Source organism: Vanellus vanellus (genome assembly GCF_965231255.1).
Source record: "Vanellus vanellus genome assembly, chromosome: 10".
NCBI lineage: Eukaryota > Metazoa > Chordata > Aves > Charadriiformes > Charadriidae > Vanellus > Vanellus vanellus.
In genome coordinates, this window is record NC_138915.1 from 12769168 (window position 1) to 12794717 (window position 25550).

The following is a 25550-nucleotide window of genomic DNA, read 5'->3' on the forward strand; positions in this document are numbered from 1 at the left end:
AAGTTAGTGGAGTTACACCAGGTTAATGGGAATCCCAGACAGTAAAATGAGCATCACTGGCACTGGCCGCTTCCCGACAGCCTGCCAATGGCATGCCCAGGGCTGGGCAGCCACAGGCACACATAGGTTTGGGGCAGCACGGCCCCTCACCAACACCAACAGGGGTGGCTGCGTGGCGCCAAGGAAACATGCCCTTGGCCAGGCACTGCAATGGCACACCAGCAAGGCCCCCCTCCACCAACCACAGAGGGCCTGATCCTGCTCTGCTGCTGTGCATGGCAGCATCAGGGTGCCAAACCTTTCCTTCTTCCCCACCTCCTTCACCAGGGCCTCCTGCCTGCACCCACACCCTGAAGCTGCCTTTGGGGCAACACCAACTGCCAGAGGTTTACCAAACCACCCTGTCCAGATGGACCGATGCCCACAGGACAGCATGTCCCATGCTGTTTGGGACACCAGGTTTGGAGCCAGGCGAGTTCAATGCAGCAAGAACAGGCCCCTGCCGGGGCTCTGAGAACTCAGCACCCTTCACACTTTGCCCAGGCATGGATTTGTTTTAAAGAAAATAAATGGCTCCAAAGTCAGCCAGCCAGTCCTGAGCGGGCCAGGGCTGCTCCTTACAGATGGGAAAACCGAGGCATGAGGAAAGCATCAGGAGCTGGACTGGCAGCATGCCCTGCTGGGATCTGGCCACACCACAGTGCATGAAGGCCTCGCAGGACCACAGACCCACTGTGGCCGGCCCCATAAGGGCGGGATTCTTCCACCACAGGGAAGCTCCAGGTGTGGGGCACTCAGGCAGCGTGGCTGTGCCAGCACCCCAGCCCTCAGCACAGCTCTGCCAGCACTGCCCCCGGACAGAGGAACCCCAGGACCCAAGGGGTACTTTGGCCCCCAGCCTGCCCCTGCCATCTAAGCTGCAGCATCACACCACAGACTGTCACCTCCACCCACTCAGAGGGGCTTTGCTGGTGCCCTGCCAAACCCCATGCCCCCACAGCCACATCCACCCCCACAGCATCGCTTTAGGACCAGCCTGCGCCGCTCAGGGGAAGGCAGCCAGCACATGCAGTCCATGGGGCACCCCACATGCTCCCCAGCCCAAGGGCTGTGGGTGGGCCAGGTACTGCCCGGGGGGCAGGCAGGACACCTGGGAAGGGGCAGAGAGGGAGGGCTGAATCCCAGAGACAAGCGAGGATCATCCCTGCAGCACTCCCAAGCCCTGGGAATACGGGATAACTGCCCAGCTCCGGGCTGTGGTTTTGCACAAGAAAAAACAAAGAGATGAGGTTTTCCAGCCCCGAAAGTGGCTTGTTTTGTCTGACTTTGAGAAGCCTCTGCGCTTCAGCCCCTCAAGGGGCAGGGGGAGGACCCCGGCACTGAAACAAGGAGCAATTATCAAACCACAGGCTCTGAAGAGCTTTTGTTCCCTGGATGCGCCAGAGCAGGGATGGGAGGACACCTAGCGAGATGCCTTGATGTCCCTGCGCGCCAGCGGCACCCAGAGCCCAATGCTGTGCCAGCCGCAGCCCTGCAGCGGTCCTCTCATGCTGTGGCAGCGCCCATGACGAGAGGTCCAGGTGCTGATCCAGCCCTGGGGGAGATGCACAGGAGGGAAGAATCAGCTCTGCATTTCCATTTCCCACTGCTCTCACTGCTACCTTGGCCGAGAGAGCCTCCATGCCTCCTTGACAGGCCACACACTTTGCCAATGCTGATACGTCCAGCAGGGTGAGGCCCAGCAGCACTCACAGCTGTGTGACTCCTGCAAAAACAGGGATTAAATCTAGGGGTCATCTCAGAGACACTGACTGAGATGCAGGTGCCCCTAACAGCTCTCTGGGCCCTGCTGACACCAGCATTGCGCCTTCCCAGAGGTTCTCATCTCACCCTCCCCAGTCAATCTGATTTTACTGGTGCAAACGGGGCAATGCCCAGTGACTGTGACTTACTCTCGTGGCTGAACTTGTTTGAGTGCACAATCTTTGAGTGCAAAGATCTGGATGGGCACAGGCACCCCAGGCAGAAACACGTTGGATCCAGCCCCTCAGGATCCCCACAGGCAGTCCGAGCCGGAGCAAACAGCCTGGCCATACCCCAAGGTCTGTATTGGCCTCTTGCCAGCACTGGATTGAGCCCTGGGCTTCACTCTGATCCTTGGATTCCTGCAAAAGAACCAGGCTCTGCATAGACACCGTTCCCATTCCTTACCTCCCAACCTACAGGACCATAAAACACCCTGAGCTCACAGTAGAGACCCCACCAGCTCCTCAGCACAGCTGAGGCACCCGACAGCCCTGTGCTCCAAACACGCCACGCAGCCAGGCCACAAGGTGCTGTCTGAAGAAACAGTGTAACACCAAACCCCTCCTCCTCCATTGACGTTGGACGAGCTGTCACAGTCAAGGAGCAGTAGTGCTCAAGGTAAAAGGCAAAGTGAGGAAGATTAATCCGGTGGTGTGTCTCAGAGGGGTGAAGGAACCCAGGGGTGTTAAGAGGGTATTGATGACAGAGGAGGAAAGAGAACAGGGGGAAGAAGGCACTTTGAGGAGGAAGGTGCCATCAGAGGGTTCACTCAGGAGCTGTTCCCAGGAGGTTTGAGGCAAAGCCAAAGAACAGACGCAAAACCAGGCCTCTGGCCCGTGGGAAACAAACCCTGCTTCCACAGGACCCTGTGCTCACACAGTCAGCACTGACACCACGGAGCACGCACAAACCCACTGCCCCAGTGCTCATGGCAGCCCCGAGTCCCGCCAGGCACTCCGGACATAGGGCCACGGTGTTGCAGGACCGGGCCCAGGAGCAGGGAGGAGGCGCACGCACAGGCTCCCGCCCCGGGGGAAGCCCTCCCAGCACCTCACGGGAGCCTCGGTGCGGCAGCCGGGAAGGGTCGGCCCTGCCCACGCGTCCCACAGCGGACACAGAGAAGGCGGCCCCGGCCAAGCCCCAACCCGGCCGAGCCTCACCCCCGCCGCCACGTGCCCTTCCGCCTCGCTCATGTGACCACCAGCCCCACGTGACCGCCCGGAGAGAGGGCGGGCCGCGGTACACCCCGCTACCGCGGATTGGCGGAGGCGTGGCGGGCGTCGCGCGGCGGTTGGTCGGTCGGGCCGCCCATCGTCGCGGCGGCTGGTCAGCAGCCATGGCGGCGGTGTGGCGGGCGCTGCGCTGGGCCCTGGCTGCGGCGGCGGTGCTGGCGGCGGCTTTGGCGCTGGACAACGGGCTGGCGCGGACGCCGCCGATGGGCTGGCTGCACTGGGAGCGCTTCCTCTGTCGCACCGATTGCACCACCGACCCGCACCGCTGCGTCAGGTACCGGCGGCGGGAGTACCCCGGGGCACGGCCCCGGCAGTGGGGTGGGTGTTACCGGCCCGAGGGGGTTTCAGGTACCGGTTCTGGGGGTGTCAGGGCCGGGGCCGGCCGGCCCGGTGCGATGCTCTGCGGCACTGTCCCCTGGCAGCCGGTGTGCTGTCCCCATGCCAGGGCAGAGAGCCAGGCCACGGCCTTCCACACGCTCCTCTGCCGTTATTGTGCTCACGGCCGGCCCAGCCCTGTGGCGGAAGGGCGGGACAGGTGCCGTATCGGTGCTGGAACTGAGGCTGCCACGTTCTCTGCTTTCTTTCCTGGTCCTGCTGCCTCCCCATGCCCAGCGAGCGGCTCTTCATGGAGATGGCGGACGTGATGGCTGCCGAGGGCTGGAGGGACGCAGGCTACGAGTTTGTCTGCATTGACGACTGCTGGATGGCCCCAACACGGGATGAAAACGGCAGGCTCCAGGCTGACCCAAAACGGTTCCCCAGCGGGATCCGCAAGCTGGCTGACTATGTGAGTGTCACCCACTGCAGCATAGGGCAGTGACGGCAGTCAGGGACCCGACCTGCAGCTGTGCTGGGAGCAGGGGAGAAGAGGGAAGGCCAGGTGGGGAATGGCTGCATAGCTGCTGTGCACAGGCCCTGCCTGCCAAAGTGGGGTTTTGCTTCCCTTGCTGGCTCAGCTCCGCTTCCTGCTGCCTTGCAGCTGCCTCATCTCCAGTTCTCTTTCTGTCTGCAAGTGCAGGTCCACTCCAAGGGGCTGAAGCTGGGAATCTACAGTGATGTCGGGAACAAGACATGTGCTGGCTTCCCTGGCAGTTACAACCACTACGACCTGGATGCCCAAACGTTCGCCTCCTGGGGTGTGGACCTGCTGAAGTTTGACGGCTGCAACTCTGGCACGCTGGAGCTGCTGGCAGAAGGTAGGTGGGGGCACAAGGCAGCACTGCGCCACAGCGTGGGAATATTCTGCAGGCAGCAGCAATTCTAGGCCAAGGGCAGGCTCTAGGGAGTTGCTTTTCCCAGAGCATACTCATTTAAGGGATTTGCTTGCAAAAGCAGTTATGAGACTCTGTTCCAAACCCAAGGTAGCAAGAGTTGCTGGTCCAAGTGTTTCAGCCTCCTGGAGCTTTCACTGGTGTGCGCAGCTTGAAAAAGCAGCTTTCTCACACCAGAGACCACATCATGCTGAGCACTGAAACACTGACTGCGTACTCTGGGGGCTGTCTGTGCAGACTGCCGCCTCAGCTCTTAACGCAGCAGAGGCTTTACCCTTCTGCAGTGCCTTTACTGGAGAGCTCAAAGCGTTTCACACACTTAACCCTTAATCCCTTTGGTGAGGCTATGTCACCGCAGATAAGCTTGAAGCTAGAACAGCTTGTGTCAGCTGTAAAAAGGGCAGTTATCAGGGCTTTTGACAGAAATAAATGAAAGGAATTCTGGCATGAAAATCCTATTGGGGTTTTAATTTTAAAGCACACCAGTGTAAATCCCAGTTCAGAAGTATTTGCACATAGGCTGGCAAGTCAGCAGCTGAAAGCTTCAGCAGCTCACTGTGCCGAGGGGGCTTGGATACAGACTGCAAGGACAAGCAAATCCCAGTGCCACGGGAGCAGATCTGTGGGAAGAACGATGCAACTTAGAAGACTCTTTTCTCTTGACTGGGCTCTCACTGCGGGCACATGGTGTTTGACAGCAGGAATCCTGCACGCAGTCCTGGCTCTGCCTGGCAGGGAGAACCTGCCCAAGTGACAATCCCATTGAAGCCAGTTGGTGGGGGATATGCCAGCTGCCGCAGCCAGGAGCACAGCTCAGCACCGTAACTGACAGCTGAGCTGAAAGCTCTTCTTGGATCATTTGTAACCCAGATAGAATCTGGTTGTATTGAAGCAGTTCCAGGGGAGAGAGCAAGCTTTTTCTTCCCTCTGCTGATTAAAATGGACTTAAAAGGACTGTCCGGAGACAAGGACAGGAAAAAAAAATAGTGCTTTTGAATTCCTGCCCTGTCCATATGGTGCAAATGCCTCATAAGGACATACTCCTGCAACATTACCCAGCAAAGCTGTACCCAGCAGCTTGACAGATACCAACTTGTATTTCCCAGGTATCTAGAAGAAAAAATGCCACAAGCAAAACCGTGGTCTCTATGCACAGCTATATGTACAAAGAGATCAGCAGTCTCAGAGCAATAAGCCTGCCCATGACCTGTAGCAATGCTGTGAAGAAGCTCACCTGTCCTTGGGAGGCTGAAGAAACAGGCTGCAGACTATAAGGTCCCCTGTCCTCCCCATGGCATTTCAGCCTTGATTTTGCAAGAGTTGAACTGAAACTTGAACCTGTGACATTAGATTAGTTCCTCTGTTTGACCAAGGAGATTGTGTAACCTCTGCCTGTCCTCTTCCTTTAGGTTACAGGCGCATGTCTCTGGCCCTGAACAAGACTGGAAGGAGCATTGTGTATTCCTGTGAATGGCCTTTCTACTTGAGACCTGTGCAGCAGGTAAGGAGTGTTTCTCAAGGCTTATCCTGGGGCTGACAGTGGGAAGAACAGAAAAGCATTAAGACTGCAAAACAGCCACCCGAGAAACTTGCTGCTCTCTGGTCTGACAGAGAACAAGACTGTAAGGTGGAGGAAAACCACTTTTTCCTCTAGAGCCCTGAAGTATACCTGAGGCAAGTCATTTCTCTGTTAAAAAGAATTCAGTAGGATCCTGCAGCATGAAGGCACAGCCCAACTGGAGCATGCCAAAGAACACAGCAGCATCCGTCTGCTTTCTGTCTCCAAGGAACTGAGGAACAAACATTAGCAATGCAGACACACAGGTAGCGGATAGTTCAGTGTTATTCCTCCTGGACGCAGAATGCTGCAGACTTAGCCTTACAGTCACCTTTAGGGACCAGGAGAGACACTTTAGGACAGCCTATTTGATAAGAATTCTCCACACTGTTTACCAACAGACTTCTGCCAGCCAGGGTCCATGACCATGTTACTCTCCACTCAGCTGTGCCACCGTGACAGGATGCTGCCATTCCCTCCCACTGGGAGTATAATGCATTAGTCACCAAAGGGTGTAAACCCAAGAAATGGTAGTAATTACTGGGATGTCACAGTTTAATCCCACTGGCCCTGTCACACCTTCAGTAAAATAGCACTCAAAGGAATTTTTTAACAGAGCTAGGTGGCCACAACTGTTCTCCCAAGGGAAGCAATAGTGTTGTCTGAACATGGCGACTGGAATTACTGGGCACAAGGCATCCTAGGGAACCAACATATACTAGATCATCCAGATAGCTGGTCATGGAAGGTGGTATCATAGTTCTCCTCCAAATTATCCCTGATCCAGTCTATCTTTGTGTACAGTCTTGTTCTTGTACAGCCACGCTCTCTGGCTAATCACACTCATTGTTTTGGCAGCCCAATTACACAGAGATCAAGCAGTACTGCAATCACTGGAGGAACTTTTATGATGTCTATGATTCCTGGAGAAGCATCAAGAGTATCTTGGACTGGACAGCACTTCACCAGGACAGCATTGTGAAGATAGCTGGGCCAGGGGGCTGGAATGATCCTGACATGGCAAGTTGAGCAACACCCACCTCCCCTGCAGCACCAGCAAAAAAATCCTTTCCTTGTGGGGAGGCAGAGAATCAGGGGAAGGGCTCTGACAGGGCTCTAGGATCAGTAATTTGATGAGAGGAAAAGAGAACTACAGCTACAGAAGGTACTGAGGAAGCACTGTCTCTCTGTAATGCAGCCTCTACAAGCAACACTAACTAGTTCAGAACACAGGTGTGACAGTGGGAGACAATCTCTGAAGTTCTCATCTCCCACCAAAGGGAAAAGCCCTGGGTGCCAGCATTGCAAGGAGGCAATAGCTGCATCCAAAAGCAGATTCTTGAACACTGCCTAGCTAGTTAAAGATTCTTCTTTACCTCCACCAGTTCATCCTAAATTGCCACGCTAATCATGCCCTGCCTCTCCCAACCAGCTGGTCCTGCTCCTCTCTTTCAGTCTATCTAACCAGTCCCCAAATAGGGGTCCCACCCTCAGCATCCTGTCATTTACCAGCACTCAGGTTGCTGGCCCAGTTTCTCTTTGGCAGGCAGTGTTACCAGGCCTTTTTGTTTTCTTGTCACAGCTGGTGATTGGAAACTTTGGGCTGAGCTGGGACCAGGCGGTGACTCAGATGGCAATGTGGGCTATTATGGCAGCTCCCCTTTTCATGTCCAACGACCTCCGGCACATTAGTCCTGAGGCCAAGTGGCTGCTCCAGAACAGAGAGGTGATCGCCATCAACCAGGATCCACTGGGCAAGCAGGGATACCAAATCACTAAGGTACAGCAGGACCAGGCTGGGGGTGCGGTGTGGGGCACAGGCAGCCAGCCTCCTCAGAAAGGGGACACTGGGAACACACGGGATATATAGGAGCACTTGGAGTTTGGGAACACGAGCCCAGTAAGCCCACTTGTTCCTGAAGCCTGCTTAAACAGACAGGCATGAAGACCATCAGTTCTGCCTCCCCTAACGTAAACCCTACGTTTATTCTCTCCTTGGCAGGACAAGAACTTTGAGCTGTGGGAGCGGCCCCTGTCTGGCCAAGCCTATGCTGTGGCAGTGCTGAACCACCAGGAGATTGGGGGACCCCAGAACTTCACCTTCTCTCTCACCTTCCTTGGCAATGGGCTGGCCTGCAACCCAGCATGCTCTGTCCGGCAGATCCTGCCAGCCAGCAGGGACTGGGGGGTTTACAACTGGGTCTCCTCCCTGAGCGTAGAGGTGAACCCAACAGGCACTGCACTGCTGAAAGTAGTGGCACTATAGGAGGCACAAAGACAATCTTTTCGTAAGCCTCAGGCTGTCTAACCTTCTTGTCACAAGAAGCCTGTCTCCTTCCTCCAAGCAGGGTGCCTTTGTTCTCTCCTCACACATTCACTACTCCTGCTTCTACATAGATTTTGAACCTTCAGCCTAGTGTGACAAATACCCATTAGTCCATCACCAAGAGGTACCAGAGAAAGGGGCGCTGCTTCTCTTCTGTTTACCCTTTCTCTGGCATCTCACCTAACTCCTCCAAGGGGTTAGAAGGGCCCCAGCAGGGCAGCAACTCCTGTTATGTCCACTGCCACTACCAATGCCCACTGCCGCTACCAACGCCCACTGCCGCTACCAACCAAATAAATGCAAAGGATACGTGCAGCATCTCACAGCTTTCCTCGAGCATTTCAGGGACAATAGGGAAACACACCCTGGCTGCCTTGTTCTTGCTTTTCCAGGCTCGGGCACAGAGTCCAAGAACAAGAAAAGCTGCTCCTACCCCCGCTAAAGAAACCCAACACTATCTTCAGAGCGTGGACATCTACTTCCACCTTCTGACAACTCAGGGACTGACCTAAATCACTGCACTTCTTAGCAACTGCTTTCCTGACAGCTGGCTGCTTAGTATAAATGCGATTAAGTATTACACCTTCAAACTCAGCTTTTGTTTCTCCTTACCCCAGGAATCTTCCTCTCACCAGTGGCTATAATTTCCCTTTACATATCAAATCTCTTCATGTGGCCACTGGGGTCCCCTTCCTCAATGAGCTGCCTTCCAGAAATACCTGTGTGCTTGCCTTCCACTGCTGGCAGTAGCCTTTAGGTTGAGTAACACAGGTCATTCTGAGATGGGAGATGGATAATTAATCACTTGTGCAACCATTATGGACAAGTATTTTCTCTTCTCTCTCCTTTTTCTACACAATCAGGGTATCTTGATTTGTTCTTATTTCTGTGATTAAGCACTTTCATTAAAATGTCCCTTAAAAAGGCTAAGCATTTTCTTAGTTCCACTGTACAGGAGTACAGCATGGTATCTGAAATTAAATTGGGTTTTAGAAAACAAACCAGTTTGTTCAAGTCACTAAAAATCTTGTGAAATTTGTCATGAATACTACTAACAGCACTCAGTAAAGCTGACATGATTCAGCTATACCATCCGTCTTGTGGGCAAAGGCCAAAGCCACTGCTGCCAACATTTTAAAACACCAATCACATCAGCCAGTACTGAATAAGCAAAAATACAAATTCTGTTAGTTTGATAACTGAGTGCTCTCGGTCCCTATGAAGATGTGAAGAGGCATTTCTCCATCATCCAGCTCTACTTCCACTACAAGAAAGTTACGCTTGAGAGAGCTGTGCATCGCGCTCCCAGCATTTGCTGACAGTGGACTTCCTGCTCATAGGGAGCATACTGCTGCCTCAAGTGGATTACCCCGTCAAAGCCCAGGGTAGGAGCAGCAGTCAAGACACCGGGGACAGGCAGCTGAGGCCTGTCCCACCATCAGTTTCAGTGTGACAGCATGCAGCTGGGGGAACTGTGGGCACGAAGCTGTCCCTCTCCTGTTCCTGAGCTACCATAACACTCGCAGCCACTGCACAGGTCATAGCTGAGCAGCAGAACATAACTACCGCCTAATGGTGCAGGTGGTACTAAACCCACTAGCTGCTGCAGGGCCTTTGCCCATGCATTGCCCCTTAGGGCAATCCAACTGTTTCTGTTTGTAAAGAGGAGCCTACAGCCAAGCGCAGGGGTTGTTCGAGGAAGTTCAGATTACTCTGGTCCCTACTGTGTTGAAACAATTGTTGGGTACAAGGAATCTTACCTGCCTCTCCTCTTGGGTAAGACCTTGGAGAGGAAAAAGGCCTACTCAGGCAGCTCTGCTTGTTTGGGGTGGTTTGTTTGTTGGCTTTTTTTTTCCCCCCCCAATCACTACATCATCTAACAATTCAAATTCATCATCACATTCCTCAAACAGAACCACTATAATAGAGACATGAACTGCTTTAAATGAAACAAGCTGCAGAAGTTTAGAGGAGGCTCTTTTCAAAACAGCCTTCTACCACGGAAGCTCATAAATACGCCTGGAGAAAAGCAGCAGCACAACGCTCAGGCAGAGAAGCCACTGGTGCAAAAATCCATCAGAGCCTCAGGCTCTACGTTTATTCTAACACACCTCTTGGTAACACAGTACGGACAACCCAGCCACCAGCAGGGTTTTTTAAAAAGCCTTCAGATTACAAACTGTTCATTTACTAAGCAGCTTTGCAAGCAACACCTTCCTGTTGGGTTGACGTACTTGCAACTCCTACCCCAGCAACAAGAGAATATACACAAAACCAAGCAACAGATCACTTCCAAATACTTTAATATGGTCCACAACGAGTATGATGGAGCTTAGAACTGGATCACCTGGCCCTGTGAGAAGGAAGAGACAGAGCGAGTTTATTCACCACTGAACATTGCCACCCTTTCTCAGCCACTCATGGTACACAAACATACCTTTCTCTTCTTGTCTCCTCCCAGTTCAAAGTGCTTGCACCTCTTAATCGCCAGCATCCTCTTGGACCTGCAGTTGGGCTCCATGCACTCCAGCCTCAGCACAATCTTCTTTGTGGTCTTAGCCTGGGAGGAGAGAAGCAGACTGTATCAGTGACCAAAACGTCCACAAGCAGACAAATTACCGCTCTCAGGAAAAGTTTGTTATCTGCACTTCTGAAGAGTCAGCAGCTTGTTCACAAAGTGTAAAACAAACAAACAAAACCCCAAACAAACAAAAAACCCCCCTACCAACGTAGTTCAATTCCCTCCATTAAAAACGAGGCAGCACCTTAAGAACCAGTACCAGGAGTATAGTGGATCTGTACCTTCACAATAAAGGACACTGGCAAAAGCATTCAGTGGGGCAGGGCTGGTCCCCTGCAGGGATTAGCCTCATGGGAAGAAAGTCTGTGCCAGTGAACACACCAAGGACAGGTACTTCTGCAGTGTGGGACAACAGACTGACACTGCTCAGAAGTTCAGCAGAGAGCCGGGCAGAAGAAACACCTGAAAGTAGCACAACTGACAAACATTCCCCAGAAGGAACAGCGACACCACATGCTCAATGCAGACCTGCAGGCACTGAGAAGTTAGATGAAAACCAGAAGACTAGAGAGGGAAGAATCCAAAGCTTCGAGGCTACTGTAGTAGCTAGACAGAGCTGTAACCACCAGTTGGAAACCTCAGCCAATCACCTATATAATGCTGACTGGGAAGAAACAGAAACGGGGATGGCAATGTACAGGTGGGAAGCGCGAAACTGCACAAGCAGTATAGCTGCTTTGTGCACCCTGCTTCCAGAAGCATTTTCTGCAAGGTCCCTCCACTTCCTGGCAGAAAGTCAACTTGAAAAAACTGCTGTCTCATTTTTTTTTTCCTTCTTCCTGGAAGACTTCCTGAACATCTCCAGCAGAACACCAGGGCTTTCCAGCAACAAGCCAAATAGCTCTGTAAGCGTAACTAAATAGTTCGCACAAAGAATATAACAAATCAGCCCATCAGGATTTGCTTCCCTCCTGTAAATACCACATATTTTGCTCCCCTCAGCTCCTTGGCAGGAGGTACATGGAGACACAGCAGGAAAACATGCTGCAAGACTACAGTCCCAGGTGCCCACACTGGAGAGAAAGGATGACAGAAACAGGTTTCTGCAACTTATCTGTAAAAGAATGCACTGCTGCCCTTCCACTGCTGCTTTGAGACTCTCAGGAAAGGCCTAACGGAGCATTTACTGGCTCAATGATATTGATTTTCCTGGAGACAACAAATGGCAAGAAAACAATACCCTGGAGTTGCACACACTTTGCATAGTGAGGCTGCCTTCACTGACAAGGGTATGATAGAAGCAGAGAGCCTCATAAACCTGGCAAAAAGTTTCAGTGATGAAATACTGACACACCAAGAACATAGGAAAAGCAAGCAGCCGTCTCCCTTTCCCTTCGCTGTCCTCCTCCCCTTTGGCAAGCAATGAGAAAACACTCCTTTCATTAAAAGCATCGCTTCCAACAAGACCCCACTCCCCTACAGCATCAAGGCTCCCTGCAGAACTTGCTCTGCAAACACATGCTACATCACTCCTGCAAAAAAAAAAAAGAAGCACCTACGTGACACAAGAGCAGCAGGAAAGATGAGCAGATGTGATGTGGATCTTACACTTCCCAGACAGCACTACCAGAACAAAGCTGCCATGACACACCCTGAGCACAGGACCACAAGGCTGCAGGAGGCTGAAGTGTCCTTCTTCAGCTAGGCATGTGGATTGCCAAGAAGGTTTCAGGTCCTCCTTCCAGCAGCAGCACTCACCTTCTTACGGAAAATGGGCTTTGTCTGGCCACCATAGCCACTTTGCTTTCTATCGTAGCGTCTTTTTCCTATAGGAGGAAATGGCTCTATTTAGGCAACAACTCAGGACATGTTACAGGTACAAACAGCACTCTTACCGAACCCTAGTAGACCTCAGCCTACAGCTCCACAACCGATCAGAAGCAATCCCCCCTTCTCCCCCAGCCACCTCCTTGGCTCACAACCATCACCCACAACCATCACCCACGACCACCCGGGCCCCACGCAGCCCCTCTTGGGCCGTGCCTCAGAGACCCCGCAGTGCAGCCGTCCCTACCCTGGGCGTAGAGGGACTCCTTCCCCTTCTTGTACTGGGTGACTTTATGCGGCTGGTGCTTGCCGCATTTCTTGCAGTAGGTCCGACGGGTTTTCGGGACGTTCACCTGGAGGGACAGGGAGAAGCCGGTCAGCACAGCCAGGAGCTGCGCAGGGAGCTGGAGAGACGAGAGACCAGGCCAGGCCACACCACGCCACGCCACGCAACGCCGCGCTCCGGGGGCTCCCTCGCCCCGGCACTGCCGAGCGCAGCCCGGCCGCCCTTCCGCTCCCCTCGGGGAGGCCTTGCACCACCACCCCGGGCCTACGGCCTCCCCCCGCCGCCCCGCCCCGGCCTAGCCGCCGGCCAAGCGCCCCCCGCAGCGGCCGGCGCCCCGGGCGGGCGGAGCGAGCCGTCTCCGGGGCAGATGGAAGCAGATGGAAGCGGACCCACAGCCCGCTACCGTCAGCACTCACCATCTTGTCGGCAGCTGCCCGAAGAGAAGGAACGCCCCGGAAGCGGAAGCAGACGGGAGCGGAGGACCATAGAGCTGATGCGTGCAGCGCCCCCTGGCGCTGGGAGGAGAGCAGGGCGGGGGCGCCGGGGTCTGCGGGGGGGGGAGAGGTTACGTGGCCGTGGGGGTGGCAGGGGGTGAGTGGGGCCGGGGGTCTGTGGGGTGCACAGGGAGTGGGAGGTGGGGAGCAGGCCGGGCAGGCAGCAGGAATATGGTGCTGCCACCTGTCTGCCCCAGCCCCGGCCCTGCACCCCAGTCCGCACATCCCGGCCCAGCACCCCTGGCACCATGTCCAGGCCTCTCCGTGCAGGGCAGGCCCTGGCAGTGGCCAGAGCCCTGGTGGCCCCACGGAGGTGGCCTGGCAGTCTCCAGGAGGAAACACAGCTGCTGCTTTTGAGTCAGAAACCAAAAAAAAAAGGGGAACCGAAAGGGTGGGGGTGGCCGGCCCCGTCCTTCCTCCCCGTGCGGCTGACCCCGTTGTGCCTCCCACCTCCCTGCCGCCACAGCCACCCCAACCCGCCGGGCTGGGCCGCTCGGGCGGGCGCGGGGCAGTGGGTGCAGCGGGACCCTGGCCGGCTGGAGCAGTGGCGGGAGGGCTCGGTGAGTGCGGCTGGATGCGGGGGGGCCGGGGGAGACATGCCCTGGCACCGCATGGCGCGGGGAGCACGAGGGTGGCCGCATCCCTGTTAACGTCGCTGGGGTTAGCCATGGCGGCGGGAGGCGGGAGCCGCCATGCGGTGCCTGCTTATGGTCTCGCACCTCTGCTCACCTCCTCGGCTGTGCCAGGGGCCACGGCACCTGCTGGGGGCAGGAGAGCCATCATGGCCACATGCTGCTGAGCTGCGGGTGAGCCAAGCTGGGGAGGGTCAGCCTTGTCCTGCAGCCTGGCCAGCTCTGAGCAGGCGGCATCTGACCAGTGGTGGGACAGCTGCCATGGGGCCACAGTGCCAGGGGCCATGGGGTGCAGCAGAGCAGGGCATCGGGGTATTTGTGTGTGTGTGTGCCACGGGCTGTGGGGGTGCACTGGAGCAGGGGAGCAGGGTGGTGCGTGGGTGCCAAGGACCCCAAGGGTGCTCCAGAGCAGAGGGTTGGGGTGTTGACAGTGCCTTTGACCACTCCTTGCTCGTGCTTTTTGCCATGGGCGCTGCTGGGGCGCAGCTCTGGGCTTGTTCCCAAGTCTCTCCCATGCGCAAGATTCCCTCCTCTGTCCTTCCCACCCTTCATTTTTGGCAGCCTCCAGGCTGCACCTGAAACACGGGGGCTGTGAAATTTGTCATTCCCAGACAACCCATTGCCTTTCCCACTTGTCCTCAGCATACAGGCAGGGGCGGGTCCTTAGCAGGACACAGGCAGGGGCAGGGGAGCCTGCCTGCGGGGGGTGGCCCTAGGAGCATGTTGGAGCACAGTGTCCGGTGGCACAGGCCCTGTGGTGGTGTCAGAGCACGCTTGGCTGAGGTGTGACAGTGACAGGAAGTCACATTAGCTGTGGGGGACGACACACAGGACATGCATCCACCCACCCACTCGCCACCTTTGTTGTCACAGCATGGCAGCGATGGCTGGCTGCGGAGGTGAGTTCTGCGGGGCACCCACCGCCCCAAAGGACAAGCAGGGACAGGGAAGCTGTGCCATGCTGGGTACAAGGAGGCAATGCTGGGGACAGGGAGGCTGTGCTGGGGACAGGGTGGCTCTGCCATGCCGGGGCACAACATCTCTCTCAGATTCTCATTGTTCTTCATTCTTTCATCTCTGGTGGCATTGTCCCAGAGGACACAGTGAGGATGTGTCCCATCTGTCTGGCACTGCTGGTGGTGATCCAGCTGCTGTGATTCAAGGTAAAGCTTCTGGGGACCCAGCACTGCAGTCGGGATGGGCTGAGCCGGCGGCTGCTGTGCTCAGTCCCCGTGTCTGTGCTGGGGGTGCAATGGGAGCCCTCCTGCTCTTGAGACAGAAGAGCCGCAACCACATTTTACACCTAGGGAAACTGAGGCACTGGGCTACAGGGGACTGCTGGGGTTGCTCTGGGTCTGCCCACCACCCCGCCAGCAGTCTGGCACCAGCCACCCACCCTGTCCCGAGTAGGGACCCCAGCTCCTTCCTCCCCAGGCCTGGATCATCTAGTGAAGGCTGCTGTTTTTTCTAAAGCACTCTGATGACTCATTTTTTAAGGGTTTTCTGTTGTTTTTTTATAATGACCCAAACAAGCCATAAAGGCCTGAGCCATGAGGGTCACAAGGGGAGGGAAGGGGGGGACCCTTGAAAGGGATAACCCTGCTTGTCCTCAGCCTCTCTAGCTACAGCCACTACAGTGGGGCAGGGGCAGGATTGCAGCTGCAGGACCTGTGCTGGGAGGGGTGGGCATTGCCAGCAGGTGGGGGGATGCCACTGGGGCATGCCCTGGAGAGAGGCACAGCCACTGGGGCATGCCCTGGAGAGAGGCACAGCCAGTAGCAGGGGGCTCAACTCACGACTCTGGCCCAGTTCTGAGCATCCCCCGGAGAAGATGCGCTATGAGCAGCAGGGGAGGGAAACAGCTTCTCCCAGGTTGCCCTCCAAAGCTGTGTTTGTAGGAGAAAAAGAAACAAGGTGGAGGTGGACAGGGAGCAGAGCATGTAGGTGGTCGGGGCAGGAGACATGGAGGAGGGGGGATCGCAATTCAGCAGTGGCTCCACGTAGCTTATCAGCTCCCCATTGGGTCCAGGCTGGAGTCAGGTGTTGGTTACAGCCCTCAGAGGAGGAGAAACCCAAAGCTCCAGCTGTGCAGCTCTGTGGGATGCTGGAACCATCTGGGTGCAGCATGGAGGGGCACAGGGCAAGATGGACGGGCTGCTCCAAGAGATGGGCCAGGGCAAATTTCCAGCCCCTGTGAAGGAACGGTAGCAGTGGGATGCAGGGCTCTCCTCTGAGCCCTTTCCTGCCTGTCCCTGGAGAAGCTCAGGAGGAGAGCTTTTCTGAGAAGGGTTTGGGGGAATTTAACCCCTCTGGTTGCTGGCTGGAGGCAGCCCTTTGAGCCTGGCCTCTGGTGAGCACTGCTCACCAGGGAGGAAAGGGGATTGAGAACTGTCCCTGCACTCCTGCAGGCTTCATGGACACAGAGGGGAAGGACGACTTTAGGGCTGCATGGCACTGCAGCTATTTGGGGCCAGGACCTACCCACAACTTTGTAGGGACTGGCCTCCCGCGGCCGTCCCTTGCACACTGCATGTCCCCAGCACAAAGCGCCTGCGGTGCAGCAGGAGGAAACAGCCCACATAAACACACACGCATGATGTTGGAGGGGAGGAGGGAGCCTGCTGGGTGTCACTACTCAGGCTCTGCGCTCCTCCCCGGGGCTACGCTTCTCACAGCCTCCCCAGCTCCCTCCCTCTCCAGCCGTCTATGTCCGTCTGTGCACCCGGGAGGCCCCTCCAGCATCCAGTGGGAGCCAAAACCAGCTAGGTGGTGGCTTGGTTTGCAGCCTGACATCGTAGAGGGGACAGGAGAAGGGAGAGGTCACATAATAAATACCCCACACTGACCTGCCTGCACACCTCTGCGGCTGATTCCCCCCGTGGGGGTCCCAGCACCCCCTGGCTGCCCCGCAGGCAGGGGGGAGTGCACCTGAGTGAGGTCCAGTGGTGGGCAGGTTTTCTGCTCAGCAAGCGCCGTGGCACTGTTGTCCTGACCACAGCAACCCAGAGAGCACGGGGCAGAAGAGGCCAGTGGGAGCCAACATGGCCAGCATCATCCTGGAGAGCATCTTCTTGAAGCGCTCGCAGCAGAAGAAGAAAACATCTCCCCTCAACTTCAAGAAGCGCCTGTTCCTGTTGACAGAGAGCAAGCTGTCCTACTACGAATATGACTTTGAGCGGGGGGTGAGTCGGTGGCCCCAGGGCCACAGGGGCTGTGCCATGGGTCACCAGTTGTCCCTTGCCAGCACCCAGCCCAAGGGGTGGTTGGGCGGAGATGATGGTTGGCTTGAGTCTCCTGGGGTCTCCCCCTTTGGCAATTGTTCGAACCAACTCTCTCTCTTGCAGCGCCGGGGCAGCAAGAAGGGCTCAGTGGATATTGAGAAGATCACCTGTGTGGAGACGGTGGTGCCTGAAAACAACCCTCCCCCTGAGCGGCAGGTCCCGGTGAGGAAGGTCCTGGGGTCTCCGCTTGTGTCCCCCTGTCCCCTCGCTGGGGAAGTACGGAAGAGTTACCCTACCCTGGGGTGGTGAGAATGGGGGACAGCCCTGCTTGGCACAGGGGGCTCTGCACCCATAGCATGTACTATACCAGGGGTCTGGCTTGATGCAGGGCAGGGGGAGCAGGGGGATGCCGAAAGCTATGGGTCCCAGGGGACATGCCAGCAGCTAAGCAGCAGGATGCCAGCATCTGTGTCTACCTCTCTTTTCCAGAGGAAAGGAGAGGATTACAACAACATGGAGCAGATCTCAATCATCGAACGGTTCCCCTACCCCTTCCAGGTGAGTCCTCACTGCACCCCGTTTGCTGGTCTGCTCTGCCTGGCTGCAGGGTGCTGGAGGGAGGACCACGGAGGGGTCTGGGGCCAAACACGGGATCACTGCCACAGTGCCAGGTGTCACTCAGCTGTTTGGGGATGCCCTGCTGCCCATACTGCCTGGGGCAGGCAGGTGAGCCTCTGAAAGCCCCAAGGAATTGGACAGCTCTATTTAAGGGGACTGCTTAGATGGAAGCATGTTTCTGCACTCTGTCCTGCTCCTTTCGGTCCCCTGGCTGATGCTGGCGGGATGCTGTCTGCCGGCTGCCCACTCAGCCCCCAACCCAGCTGCCTGCCCCCACTGGCACCCAGCTCAGCCCCCAACACACCGAAAGTCAGAGAAGGAAGTGGAAAGTCTCAGGGGAGGGGGCTTATTTATAACCTCTCCGTCACGGTCCTGCGAGCACGGTGCGGGGCCAGCATACCAGCATGGCTTGTACTCTGCACGGGCTGCTCGGGGTGGCCACAAGCCTCGGCTCCTCCCCAGTCTCCCCGGGAGACCCCTGGCTGGGGCACTGAGGCATGTGGTCCTACAGGTGGTATATGACGAAGGGCCCCTCTACGTCTTCTCCCCGACAGAGGAATTGCGCAAACGCTGGATCCATCAGCTGAAGAGCGGTGAGTTTGGGGGCTCTGCGGCTCCCTCAGCAAGCGAACATAAGCAATTGGCTGTGTGTGCGGCATGACCCAGAGCGCTGGGTTTCCGGGGACTCGCTATCTCGTGGTTATGTTATCCTATGTCTACGGAAGAGTGAGTGCTGATCAGAAACTTCTCCCATAACAAGCGCACTCATAAGGCCGTGCCCCCACACGCACGCTCCCTAACATCCCTGAGCTGACACCAGCCACTCCTGCCCCGAGGAGGTGGACACTCACCTCTGTCACCCTCTGACTTCTGCGGCACTGCAGCCACCTTGGCTGAGGCTTCTTGCCCTCTCACAAGCCTGTTCCGAATTAGCTCAATCAGACTCAGAAGTTACTGAGGGCAAGAGGAAATAGCAGATGTGGCCACGCAGCTGTACTGGCATGCAAGGCGAGGGTAGAACCTGTAGTGCTTTAGGAAACATGGACAAAAAGCCTGCTGGAAGCCAGGGAGCGTCTCTCCCAACCCACCCCGAGCTTTGTTCGGTGCAACTGAACTACCGCTCAGCTGCATGGGTGCTACCTCCTTGAGCTGAGAGCGTGTTGCAGCAGCACTGCGCAGAGGGGCTCGGGTGCTTGCAGTTGGCTGAAATCTGCTAGAGCTGCCCATATGTGTCTCTTGGTGCATGTGTATCTTTCTGTGGCTTTGTGCTGGTGGGGTGAGATTAGCTGCTCAAACTGACACAGGGAAGTTTGCCCGAGCGAGGCGGAAGCAGAGCAGAGAAGATAACGGGGAAGTTGGTTATTTCACGAGAGCCTTGCTGCTCTGTCCCGGCAGGCAGCCAGCCCTCTCCCCACTTCCCTGCTACAGGGCGGGGGGGGTTGCTGTGGCAGCCGAAGCCAGCGTAAAATCCACAAGGAAAAGGGGAGAGAAAATGCTGGCCTTTTGCTGCTGGAATGCCCTCATCCTGCTCCACCAGAGAAAGGGTTGTCTGCATCCCCGCTGAACTGTTGTGGGCCAGCACCATGCTGTGGCAGTGTTTAGGCACATCCAGTTGTCCCTGTAGCCTGGGGAGAAGTACAAGGAAGCCGGTCGGTGCTTGCCTGGCAAGGGAAGTCTTTGAGCAGGCAGGGGCTGGTGGCAGTGCCTTGCCCTCCCTATGGACAAGCCAGTCACAGCACTGGCCTCCCTCCCTGCTTCTGAAAAAAAAAAAAGGGTTCAAAAGAGCTGCAAAACGTGGGCCTCAGCAGCCCAGGGGATGCTGGACCTTTTTGGCTGGCTGGAGGGCTGGTCATAGCAGGACCTGGCCCTCCAAGCATCCTCGTGTCCCTCTACAGACCTGCTGAAGACCTTTTAATAAAATCTCAGAGGAAAGGCTTGGCCCTCCTTGAGCTAGGCTCAAGGTGCATAGCCACAGCACTGAAACACAAGCGATGAGCTGAGGGAAAGCCAAACAGCGGGGCCACATGTGACTGCGTATCAGTAGCACAGCAGAGGGTGAAATGATTTCATGAGGCTGATCATCTGCATTCAGGGAGCAGAGGGCTCTCCGCAGCGGGCTGGGGGCACAGCCCTGGGTCACACATATTTCCCCTTCTCTGCTACAGTGATCCGGTACAACAGCGACCTGGTACAGAAGTATCACCCCTGTTTCTGGATTGACGGCCAGTACCTGTGCTGCTCCCAGACAGCCAAGAACGCCATGGGCTGCCAGATCCTGGAGAGCAGGAATGGAAGTAAGACACTGGGCACTGTCCCCTGCCCCGTCCCCCGCCCCTGGGGACCACTGCAGCATGACACCAGGGATCTCTTCTCACCTTAGTCACTTTTCTGTTCTGAAGGTTTAAAAGTTGGACGGTCGCATCGCAAGACAAAGAAGCCTCTTCCCCCGACTCCTGAGGAGGACCAGGTAGGGACCAGCATCAGCATGTGGGTTTGCTCCAAGGTCTTTAAGGAAAAGTCTACCTGGGAAAAGCCAACACGTTCAATGACTGACAGGGCATTGCTCAGAGAAGCATAGGCCAGGGCTGTGCTCTGGACAGGGATGTCAAGATGGTACTCTAAGGGAGAAGGAGCTTGAACCAGAGGATGGAGGATGGAGCCCAAAGGCCTGGAGGAAAGTCAAATGATCTCACCCCTGAGGGTGCACAGGGGGAGCTGGGAGGATAGAGAAGCCCTGATACAGGGTGGAAGAGTCATGGGTTAAGCCAAAAGAGAGAGAAAACACTTATCTTTTGTGAGGATGGGTGTCCAAGGAGGAAATGTTGCAATAAAAAGCACTGAGGGGGAATTGGTCTCCTGGTGGAGATACATATGGGAGCTGAGACGAATGCTGCACTGACCTGGCCTGAGCCCACTGTCCTGCCAGGCCTGGGGAGGGTATCACCTGGGAAACAGTGTGTCTGCCAGCCTCACCATGTTCCACTCTCTCCCTTGCTCTGGGGAAGATGATGATGAAGCCCTTGCCCCCTGAGCCAGCCCCCAGCGCAGCAGGTGAGATGAAGAAGGTGGTGGCCCTCTACAACTATGTGCCAATGAACGTGCAGGACCTGCAACTGCAGAAGGGTGAGGAGTACTTCATCCTGGAGGAAACCCACCTGCCCTGGTGGAAAGCCCGTGACAAGAATGGGTAAGAGCTCCCACTGCCCACGGCACTCGCCCCGCAATGGTTCCCTCTCCTGGTGCCAAGGCACTGGTGGGCAAACACACTTCTTCAGCATTGCGGGGGTTAGGACAGGCTGCCTGCGCCTGCTTGCGGGCTCCCGTGTGGGATGGCACGTGAGGAGGGTGAGGGAGACTGAAGCAGGCTGTGGTATCAGCTCTCCCCAAGCATGAACCCAAATGGGTTTGTGCCAAAGTTTTTGAGCAGCCTTCTGGGAAGGGAACCTGCTTTCCCCTTGACCTCCTCCATCACTGTGTGACCAGCCCCTTTTCTCCTGCAGGAGGGAAGGATACATCCCCAGTAACTATGTCACTGAAACCAGCAATTCCCTGGAGATCTTTGAGTGAGTAAGAGAAGGCACAGGGACGTGGCAGTTTATGATTGGTCAGAGACTTTTTACATTCAGTCGTGTTAACCTATGCAGCATGCGAGCCCAGCCTGGCTGGGTCACTCTCCCTCTTGCCCACCCTTTAAGAGCCTCTTGCCCTGTGACAGCCATCCCTGCCCTGCTCCCTGCACTTCGTGTCCTGGCTGGGCCAGGGTCAGGCCAAGCTGGGGACAGCGGTGGATGTGGTGATCTCCCTGACAGCTGTGTCCCTGTTCCAGGTGGTACTCAAAGAATATTACTCGGAGCCAAGCGGAGCAACTGCTGAAACAGGAGGTAAGCGTTGACTCCCAGGGCTGGGTCCTTTCTACACACCAGCCCTGCGTGGGCTGCTGTCATGTTGTGTCCAGCATGGGACCAACTCTGGCTTGCACGGGGAGGGGAGTGTCACCCCAACAGCCCCAGGAACCATCTCTACCCCAGCGTGACCTCCTCCTGGCAGGCACTTCAGGAAGTGGCCCCCCCAGGCAGGGACTGGAAGTTGGACTGCTCTGACTTACTGCATCCTCTCCAGCCATGCTGTGATCTTCACTCATTTGAAGTCTTGCCTGTTACATTCACACCTCCCCACAACCACCCCGTGCCTTTTCCCCTTTCTGTTTTAGGGTAAGGAAGGAGGCTTCATTGTCCGAGACTCCACCAGCAAGACAGGGAAATACACTGTGTCTGTCTATTCCAAGTCCTCTGTGTAAGTGGATCTAAGAACAACTTGTTCCCACCTCAGAGGGCCCCTCCAGGCATCCCTCACTCTCTGCCTGTCCTCCCCATGCCACTGACCCCATGTACTGTCTCTCCAGAGACCCGCAAGGCACGATCCGCCATTACGTTGTATGCTGCACCCCCCAGAATCAGTATTACCTGGCAGAAAAGCACCTGTTCAACACCATCCCAGAGCTCATCACGTACCATCAGCACAACTCTGCCGGTCAGTGCTTGGGAGACAGAGTGAGGCCAGCAGTGTCTTTACTGACACAACAATATCCTCACCTTCATGCGCTGAAGGCAGGAGGCTTATGTTCCCTGTTGGAACGTGGCAGGTAAGCACGATGTGACAATCTACACACGAAAATTGTATTTCAGGGCTCATCTCCAGACTGAAGTACCCTGTGTCTCCACACCAGAAGAGTGCTCCTTCCACTGCTGGCCTCGGCTATGGTAAGCTGGCCTGGACTACCTCACAGTTCCCTGGTTGCAGGGCTTAGCAGTAACTTTCTGGGGCTGGGATACTGGCTGTCCCATGGCAGCAGGGTTCACAGCCTTCCCAGGAATCAGTTCCCAACACTCACTGGCTCTCTGGTGACAGTACTGACCAAGAGATGCCACAAACTATTTTGCTCCCCATCCCCAAAGTAACAGGTCTCAGATTTTGTGGATTTTTTGGGATGGTTTTTCAGGCAGCATGTGCTGGTGAGCTCTTCTTGGGCTCGCTAGGTCAGATGACTGGGAGCCCCCTGCAGGGAGGCCACCTGCACCCCCATTACACTCACTCTCTGTCCTAGGGTCATGGGAGATTGACCCGAAGGATCTGACCTTCCTGAAGGAACTGGGGACGGGACAGTTTGGCGTGGTGAAGTATGGGAAATGGAGAGGCCAGTACAACGTTGCTATCAAGATGATCAAGGAGGGCTCCATGTCAGAGGATGAGTTTATCGATGAAGCCAAAGTCATGATGTAAGTGGTGAGCAACCAGCAGGTCAGTGCTGGATATGCCTTGCCAGAATGGCTGCACTCCTGGGTGATGCAGAGGGACAGTCTCAGGCAGCCTCACACTCTGCAAAATGGATCTGAGAACCTGCTGCCTTTGTGCTGATTCCCCAATGAGCTTTTCCACTGTTGGCTGGGCCAGGAACATCTTCCCGTCCCAAATTCTCTTTATTCACAGATGCTTCTTTTGCTGCTTGGCCTTCTAGATGCTCAGAATTGCCCTCCTTGTCCCCAACACAGGAACCTGTCTCATGAGAAGCTGGTGCAGCTCTATGGGGTCTGCACCAAGCAGCGTCCCATCTTCATCATCACTGAGTACATGGCCAACGGTTGTCTCCTGAATTTCCTGAGGGAAACTCGGCGACGGTTCCAGCCTGCTGAGCTGCTGGAGATGTGCAAGGACGTCTGTGAAGCTATGGAGTACCTGGAATCAAAGCAGTTCCTGCACCGAGACCTGGTAGGGCTGTGGCTGAAGGACACATCTCCAGCTCAGCAATAGCCACAGCGTGTCCTAGACAGGGTCCAGATAGTTCATCAACATGAGAGGCAGCTCTGCAGCCTTCTCTGTAGAACATCTCTCTAACCTTACTTACCCGCCTGAGCATGGGGGGGATGCTCTGAAGTCACTGCTCTGCAGTGAGTTAGCAGAGATTGCAGAAAGGGCAGTTTTCCAGGGGACGGGAAATGCATTTGTGGCTAGGGCACAGTTTGTGTTAGGCAGCACAGGCAACATTGCTGGTTCAGACATGAAAAGGGCCCTCTCGACCCCTACGAAAAGCTGAGCCTGCAGTTTGTCAGGCCTTGGGCCTTGGACAAAGTGAGGCAAAGTGTTAAGTGGGTGAGGGCAAGATTAAGTTCCAGATGGTGCAGAGGGATGGGAGAGGCAGGAGCAGGTAGGAGTGACTGCTTCCATCTCTCCATCCACAGGCCGCTCGCAACTGTTTGGTGAATGACCAAGGAATTGTGAAAGTATCAGATTTTGGCCTTTCCAGGTCTGGTAGATACACCTATGTCACCCTCCTGTCTCAGTCCCCTATCTCCTCCTTCAGTCTTTTCTGCACTTTGGTCTTTCTCCCCACCATCCTCCAGCTCTGCTTTTTCTCCGTCTTCTCCTGTCTTCCCACTTCATCTATCTGGCTCAACCTCCTGCCTCTCCGCTTTCCACCATCCCTTTCTTACTTCCCCCAGCCCTTTCCCCCCCTCTCTTTGCTTCTTCATTCCCCCATCTCTGGTCTCCTGGCTGCAGCTTTCTCTCCACATCCCCTTTTTGCTGTGCTTCTGTGTTACCCTATCCCTTCCCAAGTCTTGACTAGCATATACTTGTTTGCAAGGGGATGTTTTTGCCTGTTGCTGAGTGCAACTTCTGGTCACTCTGAGAGCTGTCAATTCCTTTTGGGCTTGGTCAGTTTCATGGAGGAGTGACATGTGAAATCCAAGACAGGCACCCTGATCCATTTATCTGCTGCAGGTATGTTCTAGATGATGAATATACAAGCTCCATGGGGTCAAAGTTTCCAGTGCGGTGGTCTCCCCCTGAAGTGCTTCTGTACAGCAAGTTCAGCAGCAAGTCTGACGTCTGGGCTTTTGGTAAGAGCATGGCACTAATGGCTTGGAGGTCAGGAGGAGAGGGTGCCCCAACACCAGTGAGCTCCTCTGCAAACCAGCTGCAGGCACAGGTGCTCCCATGCCATGAACTGTCCCTGCCTTTTCCTCTAACAGGCGTTCTGATGTGGGAAGTTTACTCTCTGGGAAAGATGCCGTATGAGAGGTTTAATAACAGTGAGACAACAGAGCACGTCATCCAAGGCCTGCGCCTCTACCGGCCGCAGCAGGCCTCAGAGCGGGTCTATGCCATCATGTACAGCTGCTGGCATGAGGTAAGTTGCTCTCACCCTTGGTGACCACCCCCAGCTGCCCTGGGCTGCGGAGAGCAGCGGGGTGGCCGGCAGGCTCCAGCAGAGCTCCTCACTCTCACACGGCAGAAGGCGGAGGAGCGCCCCACCTTCACCGCGCTGCTGGGCAGCATCCTGGACATCACGGACGAGGAGCCCTGACCCCGGGATGGGCCGGCCCGGCCCGCTGACCTCCGCCAGCTGCTGCTGGCTGGTACTACTGGGCTGGCACTGCCCCGCCGCCCGCCAGGAAGGCCCTGTGCACCGGACAGTACCTCAGCACCGCGGTCACGGACACGGCACTGGCCACCCCCCGGGCTAACAGCGGCCTGCGGGGCCGCCACCGCAGCCCGTGTCAGCGGCAGGACTCCTCGCAGCCAAGGACAGAGGCGGGGCCTCGGTGCCGGCCAGCCCCGGTGCGCCGGGCCCCGCAGGCGGCGGTGGGCCGGGCCTGTGCACACAATAAACGGTTCCCAACGCCGACACCTCTCCGGCTGCCGCCGCGCACCGGCACCGCCCCGACGCCAGGGGGCGCGAGGCGGGCGGGCGAGCATGCG

The 25550-nt window shown here is 56.1% G+C and overlaps 3 protein-coding genes across 4 annotated transcripts; 2 read left to right on the forward strand and 1 right to left on the reverse strand.

Moving 5' to 3' along the window:
- Positions 1-3133: 3133 nt before the first annotated feature.
- GLA (galactosidase alpha) lies at positions 3134-8471 on the forward strand. Of its 2 annotated transcripts, XM_082488131.1 has the most exons (7): positions 3134-3312; positions 3651-3825; positions 4057-4234; positions 5719-5810; positions 6726-6887; positions 7450-7647; positions 7870-8471. In XM_082488131.1, the coding sequence occupies exons 1-7, from the start codon at positions 3143-3145 to the stop codon at positions 8131-8133; spliced, it is 1239 nt and encodes a 412-aa protein (XP_082344257.1). In that variant the 5' UTR covers positions 3134-3142; the 3' UTR covers positions 8134-8471. The 2 variants fall into 2 exon arrangements, with proteins under 2 accessions (XP_082344257.1, XP_082344258.1); XM_082488132.1 differs by lacking the exon at positions 7450-7647.
- Positions 8472-10479: 2008 nt separating this feature from the next.
- RPL36A (ribosomal protein L36a) lies at positions 10480-13288 on the reverse strand. The gene is made up of 5 exons (XM_082488198.1): positions 13244-13288; positions 12789-12894; positions 12473-12540; positions 10631-10753; positions 10480-10546 (listed from the first exon to the last, which is right to left on the reverse strand). The coding sequence occupies exons 1-5, from the start codon at positions 13244-13246 to the stop codon at positions 10526-10528; spliced, it is 321 nt and encodes a 106-aa protein (XP_082344324.1). The 5' UTR covers positions 13247-13288; the 3' UTR covers positions 10480-10525.
- Positions 13289-16675: 3387 nt separating this feature from the next.
- Positions 16676-25502, forward strand: BTK (Bruton tyrosine kinase). The gene is made up of 18 exons (XM_082488228.1): positions 16676-17135; positions 17298-17396; positions 17664-17732; positions 18304-18385; positions 19958-20086; positions 20192-20259; positions 20798-20979; positions 21293-21355; positions 21619-21673; positions 22003-22085; positions 22195-22322; positions 22478-22552; positions 22897-23068; positions 23342-23558; positions 24029-24093; positions 24570-24688; positions 24821-24978; positions 25084-25502. The coding sequence occupies exons 1-18, from the start codon at positions 16995-16997 to the stop codon at positions 25153-25155; spliced, it is 1977 nt and encodes a 658-aa protein (XP_082344354.1). The 5' UTR covers positions 16676-16994; the 3' UTR covers positions 25156-25502.
- Positions 25503-25550: the final 48 nt, after the last annotated feature.

What these genes read in the sequence shown, in the direction of transcription:
- RPL36A (XM_082488198.1), bottom strand. An exon ending in AGCCCATTTTCCGTAAGAAG is followed by an intron (nt 10,754 to 12,472) that starts GTGAGTGCTGCT and finishes CTCTCCTCCCAG; the next exon opens with GCTAAGACCACAAAGAAGAT. An exon ending in GAGGAGACAAGAAGAGAAAG is followed by an intron (nt 10,547 to 10,630) that starts GTATGTTTGTGT and finishes TCCTTCTCACAG; the next exon opens with GGCCAGGTGATCCAGTTCTA.
- GLA (XM_082488131.1), top strand. Translation starts at nt 3,143, where the DNA reads ATGGCGGCGGTGTGGCGGGCGCTGCGCTGGGCCCTGGCTGCGGCGGCG. An exon ending in GACCCGCACCGCTGCGTCAG is followed by an intron (nt 3,313 to 3,650) that starts GTACCGGCGGCG and finishes CCCCATGCCCAG; the next exon opens with CGAGCGGCTCTTCATGGAGA. An exon ending in GCTGGAGCTGCTGGCAGAAG is followed by an intron (nt 4,235 to 5,718) that starts GTAGGTGGGGGC and finishes CTCTTCCTTTAG; the next exon opens with GTTACAGGCGCATGTCTCTG.
- BTK (XM_082488228.1), top strand. Translation starts at nt 16,995, where the DNA reads ATGGCCAGCATCATCCTGGAGAGCATCTTCTTGAAGCGCTCGCAGCAG. An exon ending in AGCAACTGCTGAAACAGGAG is followed by an intron (nt 21,674 to 22,002) that starts GTAAGCGTTGAC and finishes TTTCTGTTTTAG; the next exon opens with GGTAAGGAAGGAGGCTTCAT. An exon ending in CCATCAGCACAACTCTGCCG is followed by an intron (nt 22,323 to 22,477) that starts GTCAGTGCTTGG and finishes ATTGTATTTCAG; the next exon opens with GGCTCATCTCCAGACTGAAG.